This window comes from Carassius carassius, chromosome 43, assembly GCF_963082965.1.
Source record: "Carassius carassius chromosome 43, fCarCar2.1, whole genome shotgun sequence".
NCBI classification, from domain to species: Eukaryota; Metazoa; Chordata; class Actinopteri; order Cypriniformes; family Cyprinidae; genus Carassius; species Carassius carassius.
This window is the reverse complement of record NC_081797.1, coordinates 11,705,628-11,721,315: the sequence shown is the minus strand read 5'-3', so window position 1 is coordinate 11,721,315 and position 15,688 is coordinate 11,705,628. Positions and strand designations below refer to the sequence as shown.

Genomic DNA, 15,688 nt, shown 5'->3' with positions numbered 1-15,688 from the left:
AAACTATTATACTTACATCCATGTATACACTATAATGCGTCAGGAGATGTTGTGATACAATTAGTGGTTTCCACATTTTTAAACATTAATTTTTTTTACATTTTAGTCACTTTGTTTATAACTCTTGAAATGACTTGTACACTAAATAATCTAACCCTCATACTTACATAACAATAACAGTCTATTTATTTAGTGGTCCAAGTTGCAGTCAGTATATTACAGTTCCCTTTCAGTCGGTCACTCTCAACGTCACGTCAGTGACCGACGAATTGGGATATTGCTTCGATAGACCAGTCTACTTCAAGTGTAAACTAAATGAGCCAATCCACATTGGCCTGCAATTATTGCATCCAGCTGTCTCTGATCACAGCGTGAGTATAATAAGGCAGCAGGTGCAATGCATACCAGCTTTTCACTTCGGAGCCGAGCGTTAGTATCATTCTGCTGAACTGTGTCTGCTGTGAACTACAAGTTCAGCACACTCTCAGAAGCTTTGTGTGTTGGTGAGACAGTGCTTCAGCGGTGGTCGTTCCCAAGTCGAGTGGGTTGCGCACTTCAGGCTTCACTACCCCTTGTCGTTTTGCAAACAGTCAATTCCTCTGTGAACCTCAGCACTAAATGAACATTTCCTAAAGAGCAAATTTCTCTAAAAGAGCTTCACGGGTGTGTCTTTGTAAAGACGAAGAACAATCCTTATAAGGATGCTGTTTCACCCGTGCATTTCCGGGTGCAGTCGTTACCTGGCAACGGGTGATGGTCACGGTCGCTGATTCACGTGTCTGGGCATCAAGCACGCTGAGGTGGCCTTCGTGGATGAGTCATGTTACCACTGCGGGAAGATGAACATCTTGGACCTGCATATCAGGCTCCAGGACCTTCAAGATTGTGGAGTCCCATTGCCGCTGCTGTGATCTGGGGCTCATTCTGCTGGCCAACAGACGAGAACCACTTCCAGCAGTAGCGCTGTAGGTTGCAAGCTCTCTCAACTAGAATTGTTGCATCCTCCTGGGCGCTGGCTTGTGGCGCCGCGCCTCGCTGAGAGATATTTGTAGAGCTGCGGGCTGGACGACCCCTTAACACATTTGCTAGGTTCCATAGCCTTTGTGTAGAGCCGGTATCCTCCAGCGTTCTCACCTCAAACAGGTAGTGGTACTGAGAGGCCCTGGTTATTGTCGGCTTGCTAAAACTGCTCCAGAGTGTCAGTACTGTAGACTCCATTGAGATCCTCCATCACCCTAGGCAGCTGAACACGGCGGAAAACATACAGTGCCAGGCCTTCATTATGAATCTGTGAGGAGCGTGGCAGGCTGGGTTCCATATTGAGACCTGAGCGGTACTCGTATGTGTATATTCCACAGTATAGCCTTCGAGCCTGTGTTTTCCAAGAGAGTTTTAGTCAGCTCAAATTTCTCCATATACATCTAAACGGATGCTATTTGTGTACTTGTTCCGAGCCCCGGCCTACACCTAATAAGGTGCATGCGGGTTGCACAGGGCACTGGAAGGGGAAGCACCCATTGCGCTTTTGTAGGGACCCCAATTTGTTGGTCACCGACGTGACGTTGAGAGTGGCCGACTGAAAGAGAATGTCTCGGTTATGTATAATAACCACCTGAAGGAGGGAATGGAGACGTCACGTCCAGTCACCAGGGTTGCTGTACCACCGCTGAACTGCCGGGTCTCCTGCTCGGCTCCTCAGCGAAAACCTGGTATGCATTGCACCTGCTGCCTTATTACACTCACGTTGTGATCAGCAACAGCTGAATGCAATAATTGAATGTCAATGTACATTGGCTCATTTAGTTTACAGTCGAAGTAGATTTGGTCTATTGAAGCGTTATCCCAATTCATCAATCACCGTCGTGACGTCTCCGTTCCATCCTTCAAGGAACGAGGGTTACCTTGAGTAACCAAGACATTTTTTATGATTGGTATGATTTTTTTCAATACTTTTAACTATTTTTCTAAACTCTTAACACAGTTGGCACAACATCTGTCTGTGTAGGCTATACAATTAATACATTTCTTGTTGTTTTAACACAAAATGCATAGAGTTTTTAAAATGCTTGAACTTTGTTTACACACAAGCTCAACTAAGACCAAAACAATGTAATTTTACTAGCAAATTTTCGAATGCTTTCACACTGTATGTCATATCAGATAACATCATGTTCTAAAATTAACTTATAGGTTAAAGTCAAAGTGAACAGCTGTTCTTATTGTGAACTGAAGCACAATTTTTTTTTTATTCCATAGCTAATGATACACAGCTGATTGAAGTTTTGCAAAAAAATAAAATATATATATATATATAGGAATATATATTCCCATCTAGGAAACATACTCAGGTGTTAAATTTCTTTCAATCGCATGTTCATACAGTATCAATTATCAAAGGCCCGAGTACACATACAGCCGTGGGAAACATGTTTGGCAGTTAAAGACACGATGTGGCAAGTCTGTGGAGCGTCATTGGAAGAAATGTGCTCAGTAATTAAATAGGCAATGGCGGCATTTCTGTTATGTGGTTTGTGACATAAGGGAAACACTGAATCATCAGAACACTATATATGAAAATGCAGTTCTGGTATCAATATAATTTCTGATATCTAAAACTGGTTTCTTACTAGTAACAATCACATTCATGATATCAGAAATGAACATTGTCATTAGTGACAATTAAATTGTTGATATCAAGAATTAAATAGTTGATATCAAGAATTGATGTCTGTACTAGTAACCATGTGATTACTTATATCAAAAATAAAGGTTTTTATTAGTAATAATTGTATTTCTGATATCTGAAATTGGAATTTCAACTAGTAAGAAATCAATTCTTGATATCAACAATTACATTGGAATGGCAGCCTATGTTGACTTTTAACTAGTTGAAATCAATAAAGTCATAGTTTTTGCTATTTTTGAACCAAAATGTACTTCTGATGATTCAAACAATTCTAACTGACCCTCTGATGTCACATGGTCTACTTTGAAGATGTTTTCATTACCTTTCTGGACATGGAGAGTATATCATACACACATTTTCAATGGAGGGACAGAAAGCTCTCTGAATAAATCTAAAATATCTTAAACTGTGTTCCGAAGGTGACATTAATGACATAATTTTAATATATGGGTGAACTTACTCTTTAAGAGACAGGCTTGTGTGTGGAATGCACAATGAAAGCACACAAATAAGACTGTTGACAGATAAAGACTTGACACTCGATCGTGCACTGAACATAGCAATATCCATGGAGACTGCAGCAAAAGATGCATTGGAATAGCAACAAAAAACAATGGAATGTGCAACAAATAAACTGTCACTGAAATTGGAAAGAAAACAGAAATGTTATCACTGCTGAAAAATGTCTCATGATGCGAATGACTGCTGGTTCAAAGATAAAGAGTGCAGGAAATGCCATAAAAAGGTGGCTCATCGAACGTGTATGCAAAATGGACAGACAGAGGATACAAAAAGACAGAATACACAAAGTGAAACCTAAATCTGCCACTGTCAAGTAACTGAAAATTAAACAAACACGAGTTCAGGTACAGATGATCTTTCATGTTTGGAACTGTACAATATTAAGGAGACAGATCAAAGAGTTTTTGGGTTACACCAGAAGTTTCAGGAATCAAACTCAAAATGGAGTTAGACACTGGATCGGCCTTATCGGTCATCTCAACAGCTGATTACAAGTGGCTGTTCTCAAAAATACCACTGCAAAGCACATCAGTGATATTAAAGGCCTAAACTGGTGAAAAAGTGTCCACGAAATGGGAAATTACCAGTGATTGTGAAGTACAAAGAAAAATCTGAAAGAAAAATCTTCTCAAAATTGTCCAAAATTCTTTAAAGTTCGCACAGTCCCATACACAATTCGTCCCAAGGTGGAGGCAGAGCTGGATAATTTGGAAAAAATGGAAATTCTGATAAAGGTTGAATGGAGTTAGTCCCATAGTCCCAATGATCAAAAAGGGTAAAGCAGGAAATGTGCGTATTTGCAGGGACTTTAAAGTGACCATTAATCCAGCACTTCATGCAGTACAGTATCCCATGCTACACATTGGAGGCATTTTTGCATCCTTGTCTGGTGGAGAACACTTCTCAAAAACTGACCTGGCCCAAGCTTACCTCCAAATGGAGATGATGAGAAATCCAAGAAATTCTTGATCATCAACACACATAAAGGGCCCTATCAGTACAATGGTCTTGTTTTTGGAATTGCTTCAGCCCCTGCTTTGTGGCAGAGAGTAATGGACCAGGTGTTGAAGGGTTGTTGGTCATGTTATAGACAAAGATGTTCTACACAAGTCACATAACAAAATTGGAGCTGTGCTATAAATGCACCACACCCACAAAACGTGTCTCAACTCCGATTTCTGACTTGTGAACTATTACCACAAATTTCTTCCAAACCTCTCCACTGTACTACATCCTTTAAATGCACTGTTGCAAACAAAGACACAGTGGAAATGGTCAGACACCTGTGAACAAGCTTTCCAAAAGACCAAAAGGCTCATAACTTCTGATGTAGTGCTGACACACTTCAACCATCTATGCCTATCAGACTGCATCACCATATGGAATTGGCACAGTGCTGTCACACAAGTTTCCAGATGGCACTGAAAAACCGATAGCCTTCACATCTAGATCAGTAACGACAGCAGAATGTAATTTTGCACAAATAGACAGTGAAGCACTTAGTCTTGTGTGGGGTGTAAAAAAAATTCCACCATTATCTGTATGGTCAACGGTTTACCCTGATCACAGATCATCAGCCCTTGGTCTCAATCTTCAATGTTCGGAAGGGTGTCTCAGCGATGGCCTCAGCACGGCTGCAGCAGTGGTCACTCTTCTTGGGTGCTCACCAATATTGATTATTGTACTCTTTGTACTCAATATTGACCGATATTGAGTACAAAGGCACCAAACTACACGGTAAGCCGGATGGCTTGTCGCATCTCCACTGAAGTTGACAGAAGAGTAAAAGGCGATAGATCGCCTGCTGACTTGTTTCAAACCTCAATCTTGAGTCAGTTTCCTGTGACAAATTCCACTATTCAGAGAGAAACCCGCAATGACCCAACATTGTCTAAGGTCTATGATATCACAGTACATGGGTGGCCGACACAAAGGAACTCACTGTATTCAACATTTGCAATGAGGAGAGAACAGCTTTCTGAGTGTCAAGGAACTCTAATGTGTGGCTTACGAGCCGTCATTCCCTCCAAATTGCACAGTAAGATGTTGGACAATCTGCATGAAGGACATTTGGGCACTGTAAAAATGAAAAACCTTGCCCGCAGTTACATGTGGTTGTCGGGAATCGACAAACAGATTGAGGATCTTGCAAAGGCTTGTGCAGGATGTCAAAGGACCCAGAACTCTCCACCATTAGCTCCCTTGCATCCCTGGGAATGGCTGTCAACACTGTGGCAAAGAGTGCATGTCAACTTGCATGCTGGACCATTCAAGGACTCCATGTTCTTAATCGTCGTGGACGCGCATTCTAAGTGGCCTGAAGTTGTTCTGATGAAGACAACCACATCCGAAAAGACGTTTTTTGTGCTAAGAACAATATTCTCCAGGAACGGGCTGCCAGAACAGATATGCACGGATAATGGATGACAGTTCATCTCAGACAAGTTTCAGATATTCATGAAGCTGAATGGAGTCAAGCACATTACTTCCACACCTTACAATCCTGCCACTAATGGCTTGGCAGAAAGGTTTGTACAAACCTTCAAGAAAGCAATAAAAGCAATGGACAATGACACCATCTCGCTCCAGCACAAAATTGTCACAAATGCACACAGGAAACGAGTGATCCAATTGCAGTGTTTTAATGGGGTAATCCAAAATCAAATCCAAAACAGGCAGGAGGTCAAAAACAATGAAAGCAGTCCAAAAAACAAGAAACATGAAAACACAAGGGAACACGAGAAAGACGGGTGACGGAAAACAAGGACTCCATGAAACAGATAGAAACAGGCTGGTTTATATGGACAGGTGCAAACAATTAAAGTGGAGACAGCTGAGTGCAATAAACAGGTCTGCAATTAACCGTGATGAATGGGACAAAGGCTTGTGGGAAATGTAGTGCCTGCAGTGGGGTGACAATGGGGAAGTGAGACCACTAGTGGACACCCTGGGAAACAAAGACCAGACACTGTGACATTACCCCCTCCTCTAAGGAGCAGCTACCAGATGCTCCACCAAACACAAGAACAAACCAAGGAACACAGAGACCAGGAGGGAGGTGGACTGGTGGAGGATAAGGGGGAGGGATGGAGGGCCAGGTCCATAGAGGGAAACAGAGACAGGAAGTGAAAAAAACAACAACAACAACAATGAGACCAGGAGGGAGGTGGACCGGTGGAGGACCAGGGGGAGGGATGGAGGGCCAGGTCCATAGAGGGAAACAGAGAAAAACAAAAACTTTGCGGTCGAGACAGAAGCCCAACAGGGTGGCGCAGAGGACCACCATAGTCTTGTGGTCGAGACCGAAGCCCACTAGGGCGTCGCAGAAGACCACCACAGTGGGATCGATTGCACAGGAGAGCAAGTCTGGTTAGGTAAGCCTGAAATAGAGAACATGAAAAGGTTAAGAGTGGCCTCCGTGGCCCTGATGAGATGGTAGATGGTCTCCATGGCCATGACAGGGCAGGCGGTGAGTTCCTGGATGGCCTCCATGGCCATGACAGGATAGGTCGAGCGCTCAGGAAGTTTGGCTGAGACGTGACGAGGCTCTGGTAATTCAGCAGAGACGTGAAGAGGCTCTGGTAGTTCAGCAGAGACGTGAAGAGGCTCTGGTAGTTCAGCAGAGACGTGGAGAGACTCTGGTAGTTCAGCAGAGACGTGGAGAGGCTCTGGTAGTTCAGCAGAGATGTGAAGAGGCTCTGGTAGTTCAGCAGAGACGTGAAGAGGCTCTGGTAGATCCGTGGTGATTTGACTGGGTTCAGGAAGATCAACTGTGGCTTGACTCCGTTCAGGAAGATCAACGGTGACTTGACTTGACTTGACTTGACTCATGTAGATCAACGGTGATTTGACTTTGCTCATGAAGATCAACGGTGACTTGACATTGCCCATGAAGATCATTGGTGACTTGCCCTTGCTCATGAATATCATTGGTGACTTGCTTTTGCTCATGAAGATTATTGGTGACTTGACTTTGCCCATGAAGAACACTGGTGACTTGATCTTGCCCATGAAGATCGTTGGTGACTTGTTTTCTGAGGTCTAACTATGGTAGTGCTTGACTCATGAGTGTTAATGGTGACTTGACCTGACTCTGGAGGGTCAACGGGGACCTGACTTGACTATGGAGGGTCAACGGGAACCTGACTCGACTCTGGAGGGTCAACAGGAACATGACTCGACCCTGGAGGGACCACAGTAACCTGACTCGACTCTGGAGGGACCACGGGAACCTGACTTGACTCTGGAGGGTCCACGGGAACCTGACTCGACTCTGGAGGGTCCACGGGAACCTGACTCGACTCTGGAGGGTCCACAGGAACCTGACTCGACTCTGGAGGGACCACGGGAAACTGACTTGACTCTTGTGCAGTGGCACTGTGCCGGCGGCCATTTTGTGCAGTGGCGCTGGGCTAGCGGCCATCTTGTACAATGGCGCTGGACTGGCCGCCATCTTGTGCAGTGGTGCTGGGCCGACAACCCCCTTGTGCAGTGGTGCTGGGCTGGCGACCACCTTGTGCCGTGGCGCTGGGCTGTGGCAACCACCTTGTGCCTTGGTGCTGGGCTGGCGGTCCTCCTGTCTGGAGACAGAGGTCTAGAGTCGGCCATCATACCTGGAGAGACAGGTGTGGCTAGGGGGTCCCACTGAGTCCGATGTTGTAGGTACATGGTGAACCCCCAAATGATGAAGAAGGACTCCATCATGCCCAGATCCAGCGGTGTGGGATTTCGTATCCGTTCCCCAGCCACCATTGAGGAGCGGATGGAGAGACTTTCGAACTTAACCACCCTCCGTCAAAAGGGGAGTGAGGTGGGTAGTTTGGCTTAAAGACCTTTTAAACGCTTGTTTGGATAACCCTGTGCCTGAGTGGGAGATGAAGGAGCTGGAGATCATGAAGATCTACGGTGACTTGACTTTGCCCATGAATATCATTGGTGACTTGCTTTTGCTCATGAAGATTATTGGTGACTTGACTTTGCCCATGAAGAACACTGGTGACTTGATCTTGCCCATGAAGATCATTGGTGACCCAATCTTGCCCATGAAGATCATTGGTGACTTGTTTTCTGAGGTCTAACTGTGGTAGTGCTTGACTCATGAGTGTTAATGGTGACTTGACCTGACTCTGGAGGGTCAACGGTGACCTGACTCGACTCTGGAGGGACCACGGGAACCTGACTCGACTCTGGAGGGTCCACGGGAACCTGACTCGACTCTGGAGGGTCCACGGGAACCTGACTCGACTCTGGAGGGTCCACGGGAACCTGACTCGACTCTGGAGGGTCCACGGGAACCTGACTCGACTCTGGAGGGTCCACGGGAAACTGACTTGACTCTTGTGCAGTGGCACTGTGCCGGCGGCCATTTTGTGCATTGGCGCTGGGCTGGCGGCCATGTTGTACAATGGCGCTGGACTGGCCGCCATCTTGTGCAGTGGTGCTGGGCCGGCAACCCCCTTGTGCAGTGGTGCTGGGCTGGCGACCACCTTGTGCCGTGGCGCTGGGCTGTGGCAACCACCTTGTGCCTTGGCGCTGGGCTGGCGGTCCTCCTGTCTGGAGACAGAGGTCTAGAGTCGGCCATCACACCTGGAGAGACAGGTGTGGCTGGGGGGGTCCCACTGAGTCCGATGTTGTAGGTACATGGTGAACCCCAAAAAATCTAGGATCTCCAGCTCCTTCATCTCCTACTCAGGCACAGGGTTATCCAAACAAGTGTTTAAAAGGTCTTTAAGCCAAACTACCCACCTCACTCCCCTTTTGACGGAGGGTGGTTAAGTTCGAAAGTCTCTTCATGCGCTCCTCTATGGTGGCTGGGGAACGAATACGAAATCCCACACCGCTGGATCTGGGCATGATGGAGTCCTTCTGTCACGAATGCACACAGGAAACGAGAGATCCAATTGCAGTGTTTTAATGGGATAATCCAAAATCAAATCCAAAACAGACAGGAGGTCAAAAACAATGAAAGCAGTTAAAAAAACAAGAAACATGAAAACACAAGGGACCACGAGAAAGCCGGGTGATGGAAAACAAGGACTCCATGAAACAGATAGAGACAGGTTGGTTTATATGGACAGGTGCAAACAATGAAAGTGTAGACAGCTGAGTGCAATAAACAGGTGTGCAATTAACCGTGATTAATGGGACAAAGGCTTGTAGGAAATGTAGTGCTTGCAGTGGGGTGACAATGGGGAAGTGAGACCACTAGTGGACACCCTGGGAAACAAAGACCAGACACTGTGACAAAAATAGACAACTTCTTTTTAATGTACAGAAATGCCACCCACTCCACGACAGGTCAAATACCAGCAATGATGTTCTTGAAGAGGAATTTAAGATCTCGCTTGGTTCTCATCAAACCTGATGTTTGACAAGATGTGGAAAACAAACAATTTGTGCACATGAACAATAGACAAACAAGAAACTTCCAAGTAGGACAAGAAGTCTTAGCACGCAACTACAGACTGGAAAAGTAGCAGCCAGGTACCATCACCACCAGAACTGGACCCTTGATGTACACAGGAAAGGTTGAAGACAACACATGGAGACGGCATGCAGATCAGCTGGTGGATCATCAAACAAAAACCTCACTGTTATCTGTTTCTGATTCACCTGACAATGTCCCTGATGTAAATGACAAGGTCAGTGATCCTGTACAGACTGCCCCCTTACCTCAGTAAACATGAATGATTCTGAACCACACAATGATAAACCAGATGTGACGATTACAGTTACACCTGAATCGCACCCAGGTTCACAGAGACATTATCCTGAGAGATGTAGAAAACCTCCCCAAAGGCTTGATTTGTAGTTGTGTTGTAAATGGCAACATTGTTCAGGTTAATTGTAAATGTTATGCAATAAGTTTATAGTTACGGATTTTTTGTTTCCTGGGTTGATTAATCTAGGAGGGGAGGAAAGTGTAATGTATGTACTATTGGGTATCAGCATTCTGTGATAAGCCTACCCTCTAGTGGTGACTAATATAGTGATGTATTGAAGTTAACATTTCAGAGTAAAAGCAATGTGAGTTAACACGACTCAATTGACTGCTGTGTATCATTCATCTGCTAGCATACACAACAGGAGGGAACTGAAATCCTCCCAAAAATGAGTTCATTCAAAACAAAAACTACTAACTGCACCAAAACGATAACATTAATTAAAAGACCTAAAACCTACGTTCATATATGTAAAGAAAAAAACAAAACAAAAATAATTTCTTAATTATAGCTTTATTTTATTAAAATGTATACATTGTAGTTGGTGGAGAAGACACTGTAACAAGCTGAAACTTTTTTTATTATTATTTATAAACACTTTTAAAAGGTACAAGCAGACTTTCCCTGATGCTTTGTCATTTACAAAATACATTTCACACTCATTTTTATTTATTATTTATTTTAATTGTATAATTTTAATTCAAACAATGATTCATGATTAAACTTAAACCTTGAACCTAAAAAATCTGAATGATAGCTAAAGCTTCAAAATACACTTTTGTTCTTTAATTTTGATATTTATTTGGCAGCTGCCTTTAAAAGTGATCAAGCAAGCATATGAAAAAATATAGAGGCAACTTCTGTCTCAGAGGTAAATACTGATGCGTTCTTGTGCCAGGCGCAGTCTCTCCATGCGTTGATGTAATTCTGCTCTCTTTCGTCCAGCTTCTGTGTCCTCCACGAGCAGCTTCACAACATCAGCTCCATCCCGCAGGTCCATAGCATGAGCCCGCAGCATCACAGCAGCTTGCTTCAGTATAAACAGCAAGATCACCATGGGAATGTAGTCGGCCAGACGCTGATACACTATCTGATGGATTGAGAGAACATGTAGGAGGCTTTCAGTGCATTCAATACCAAAAACACAAGCAGTTAACATTCAAATCATGAACTGGTTAAACCTCGTAGTAGATGATCAGTTTATCAGGCGTCAAGCTCCTGGTGTCAAAAACAGCACAGTTCTGGGGTGAGGTTGCGTTTTCTCCTGTATCCAAACTAATGGACTCGTACTCCTGTCGCTTTTCCACAAACTTGAAGTCTACAATTTTCTGGGTAAAAATGGGATCCTGCGTGTACACAAGTTTCTCCATGTTAATGTACTCATGGATCCTCTTCTCCACCTTGCTTTCTTGCTTTGATTGAATGTCGTCAATATGGTTCTAAGGGAATAAACATCAGAAATGTCAAATAAAAGGTAGACTATTTAATGTAATCAATAATTGTCAATTAAACCTACCAGTATTATGTGTCTCAGATGAGGGTAGTTTGGGAAACACAGCTCACACATGACCCTGAACTCCTTCTGCACAATACCTACGATATTACACAAAAGCTGTAATTATTAATAATGTCAAATGTGATCCACATATATTGTAAACACAAGCTAAATTCCAAATATTAACCTCGGATGAGCTTCAAAGTATCCATAGCAGGTTGTTTAAGGTCTCCAACGTGTTTCTTCACCATTGATTCATACACACAGTAGTCACTGAAGGTCACCAGTTCTCTCCCACGATGGGCCTCATCATATTTTTCTGTCATCAGTTTTACGGACTCTCTGACTAAAATCAAATAATCTAATAATAGTCATCTCAAAGGTTACAAGTGAATAGTGACAGTTTTGTATGTAAAAATAGAGCATTCATAATTCCAGAAATCTGTATGTCCGTTGTATTATTAGTGGTAATTTCCAGTGACTCTTTCTGTAGGTACAACATTATTCCAGTAGGTGGCGACAAGTCTTTATGAGTGAATCAACCGATTCAAAATTAATAATTCTGGAACAAACATTATGTGCGTTGCTAAGAGATGTATCGCAAAAAATAACCCAAATATATAAGTTAGGCTACTCAATATTAACTTCTTGCTCATTGTACTTTTGTATAAAACAATTTCTCGCTCGCAATTATATTGTTGGTCTAAATCATTAACAACAGCCTCGTTCATGCTAAATTATGTTTAACACGACGTGAAGGTGAGTAGCTAAATGATGACAGAAAGTCATACGGATGAACTGTACCGGTGTACAGTATTGTACATTGTGTCCAATTAAACTAAGATTGGTATGAATCAAAAATACGTACATGATGCTTTGGATCTACTCAGATGACATTCCCATTGCTTGAACACTGGTCGAAGAGACGAATAGAGGTTCCCATCGTCTGATTCTCCTGTTCTACACAACTCGCTTATCTGGTCACTGAACTCCAAGATTTTCTACACATACAAGAAAAGTAAGATCAAGTGTGTACATTTCAGTCAGGGTAGTTTCAGATATTGGACAATACAAGTAATGAAGCTTGCCCTCACTGTACCTTGCTGAGATAAGGCCCCATTCGCTCCGGTTCTAAAGGTGGACCATCGGCATAATTCTTAAGTTCAACCCTCAGCCCAGACAAGTGGAAGTGAATTTGATCACTTAGAGATGGAAGTGAAGACTGTGAAATAAGGAATAACTTGTGAGTTCAGTGTTTAGAGTCAGTTTTGGAATATTTCATCATGTTTACACTTGCCTTGATATGTGCGACCAGCTCTTTGGTGAGTCTGGTGGAAAGGCAGGGTATTGTGGCCCTTTGCTCCTCAAGAAGATAACTGGTGGAGACAGGAGCACTCTTAAATGTCTTTGAACTTTACACAAAATATCAAATCATTGAATAGGTATGATTTCTACTAATTCAATACCTGAACTGTGTGTGTTTTGCGAAAAACTCCTTTTCCTGTCTTGTGGCTTCAACCAGAGAAACGTTTTCATTGATGTCGCTTTGGCCTCTGCATCGGACAATGGTGTAGCCCTTTTTGAGAGGAACCACTTTACCCTGCAGTACTTGTAAGATGTCGGCCTCTGCTCCTTTATCTACCAGGTCTGGCTTTGTCAGTATTGCTGAAGCAATAAAAAAGTTTTTGAATAGAAATAAATAAAACTGCACTGCACACTCTAATGTGAAAATTAAACTGTAGTTCATATGAAAAGTTATACCTAAAGTCCTTAAGCCATCAGGATCGACACCCTGAGCCATTCTAAGTGCTTCCGTGGTTGCGATGTCGACATTGCAAGGAACAACAACCAAATTAATGGTTTCTTTTTTGGAAATGAATTTCAATATCAGGCGTCGAATCTGCAATTAATCAAAGGCAGTGATTACACATTTTAAACTGTAGCATGCTACATTATTATGCATGTGACATCACGTTGCAGGTTTAATTCAAGTGCCATCCAGATATCAACTTGAAAGTGTAAATGTATTATTTTATAAAACATTTTATTAAATCCTTTCTTAAATATTTCAAATTGAATTACGTAATTATTTTGCATTTTTATTTCAGTATGCATTTATGTTATGTGTAAATAATTTATTTAATTTTGGAGAATTTGCACAGAAAGGAACTGAATGCATAAATATATGGGATTATACACAATTACTTATTAATCAGTATTTTCCTCTCACCTGGTCTCCAATGTCTTCCGGTTGTCCTTTCACAGGTACTCTTGTTATTCCAGGCAGATCGATCAGCGTGAGGTCGCACACATCAGGCGATGAGATCTCCAAACTGATGAGATCATCGCAGATTCCTACTCCATCTCCAGCAAGCATATTCTGTGCTGTAAAAAACAAACACTACATACTAACTCAACCTTCATTTATCATGTAAGTGATATTAAAACTAATAAGAACTTGTAGAACATTCATTTTATATCCTGCTATGTATTATAATTATAACTTAGTAATGATATTTAGCTTTATATACAGCCTCACCCCTTCTGACGTAACTTTCAACTTGTGCGGGATCATTAAACGTCTCACGCACTTCATTGTAGGAGATTACGGCGGTCCAGCAACTCCCATTATTAAGTTTTCTGAGTTTAAGCTCCAGTGGACAGCGGGTGACAATACCTGAATGGACCATGTAAAAAAAAAATATATATATATATATATATATATATATATATATATATATATATATATGTTTGTATATATAAATGAATAATGTATTGTTAGTGTACAACGTACCACTCCCACGAGGTAAAGCGACTCCTGATAGCGCCTCTAATACAGAGCTTTTCCCCGAGCTCTGGTCTCCCACCACTGCAATAGCCGGCAATGCAAGTTCCTTCTCAATGCCAATTCGCCTCATGTAGTCAATCATCTCAATATAGGGCCGAACCTGAGCCTCCCACTGCTGCAGAAATATTGCACTGTTCTCTGGACTTAAAAAAACACACATTCAACAATTAGACTGCATTTCTATAAAATGAGAGCATTGATGTTTTACAAAAATTCTACAAATTGAAAAAAAGGTTTTCCTTACCCATTTTCATCTGAAGAATCGAAATCCAGTATTTCTGGTGAGCTGTCCATGACTGAAAGGAAATAAATCTCACAAAATTTGGTAGTATTTAAAAAAGTTAATATATATATAAAGTGATGTCTTTTAGAATGTTTAGATGAGAACTCAAGATCTGCGTAAAATATGTCGGAATCAATTCAAGCTTTCTCTGAAATCCTCAGACAACAGAACTTCTGGCAAATAAGTTTCAAATGCATACTGTCAACCTTATATAGGTTTTATATTGCGTGTCGTTTGGGGAGGAGTGGGGTTGGGGTCAGACAACAATACTTAACCATAAACAGAAATTAGCTTTACAAAAAGTAAATAGTCAGCACTTGAGCTGACCTTGAGTTCAGAAAAAAAAAAACAAGGGAAGAACAGAATGCAAATATACTGTGATTTTGCAAGAATATTTATGGGAAGTAGCCAATTTGTATGCCTACTATATATGTGCATGTTTAATTTTGTTTTGTTCCTTTTTTTATTATTTTACACCACTTATATCACACTTGGAAAATAATTATTCTCTTAAATTCAATTATTAACAGTTTAACGGAACCAGATTCCACCATGAGTAGATATAATCGCTGTGCTGTATATTTAATATTTAAGAAACCTGAATGAGGAAGCGGTGATCACAAAGCTGACTTGCAAAGGCTAAAAAAGATATTAGCATTTGATGTTTAATACAAATCTGCAGTGCAGTTTTGGGAAATCATTTGCATAAAGAAAAAATAACTCTCCCTTGGTTTATGGGTTGCAGCACAAGTTATAATATAATGTATAATTTATTATAAAAAATATTTCTCAACATACTATTTAAAATGTTTTTTCCCCATTGTATGACTACTTGTGACTTTAACTTAAGCACCGCATGTTTAGAACACTGTAAGCAAAAAACATGCACAACAAAAACTTTTTTGTTGTTGTTGATAATAGTGTAAAAATATATAAAGCACTGCTCACACGGACATCATTTTCAAACCAGGCAGCTTTCTATTGGTCCGTTTTCCAAATCTGCGTGAAAAACTTGAACCCGTAGGCAAAATCTGTATAAAATCTTTCACAATCATGTGGATTCCTAATGTAATTAGCATATTTCACAGTTAGCGGTAAATGTGACTGCATCTTTTCATTTCTGTGATAGTAA

At 41.8% G+C, this 15,688-nt stretch overlaps 1 protein-coding gene across 1 annotated transcript; it reads right to left on the bottom strand.

Moving 5' to 3' along the window:
• Nucleotides 1–10,424: 10,424 nt before the first annotated feature.
• Nucleotides 10,425–15,342, bottom strand: mxh (myxovirus (influenza virus) resistance H). Its single transcript, XM_059536666.1, has 13 exons — nt 14,518–15,342; nt 14,220–14,416; nt 13,965–14,102; nt 13,656–13,810; nt 13,187–13,325; nt 12,892–13,090; nt 12,723–12,801; nt 12,525–12,647; nt 12,294–12,426; nt 11,613–11,771; nt 11,447–11,523; nt 11,112–11,369; nt 10,425–11,020 (listed from the first exon to the last, which is right to left on the bottom strand). Exons 1-13 carry the CDS (start codon nt 14,565–14,567, stop codon nt 10,796–10,798), a joined length of 1,932 nt encoding a protein of 643 aa, XP_059392649.1. The 5' UTR covers nt 14,568–15,342; the 3' UTR covers nt 10,425–10,795.
• Nucleotides 15,343–15,688: the final 346 nt, after the last annotated feature.

Coding starts and splice junctions, on each gene's coding strand:
- mxh (XM_059536666.1), bottom strand. CDS start 14,567: ATGGACAGCTCACCAGAAATACTGGATTTCGATTCTTCAGATGAAAAT. Junction 13,326..13,655: donor CGGAAGACATTGGAGACCAG/GTGAGAGGAAAA, acceptor GATTAATTGCAG/ATTCGACGCCTGATATTGAA. Junction 12,427..12,524: donor TGGGGCCTTATCTCAGCAAG/GTACAGTGAGGG, acceptor TTGTATGTGTAG/AAAATCTTGGAGTTCAGTGA.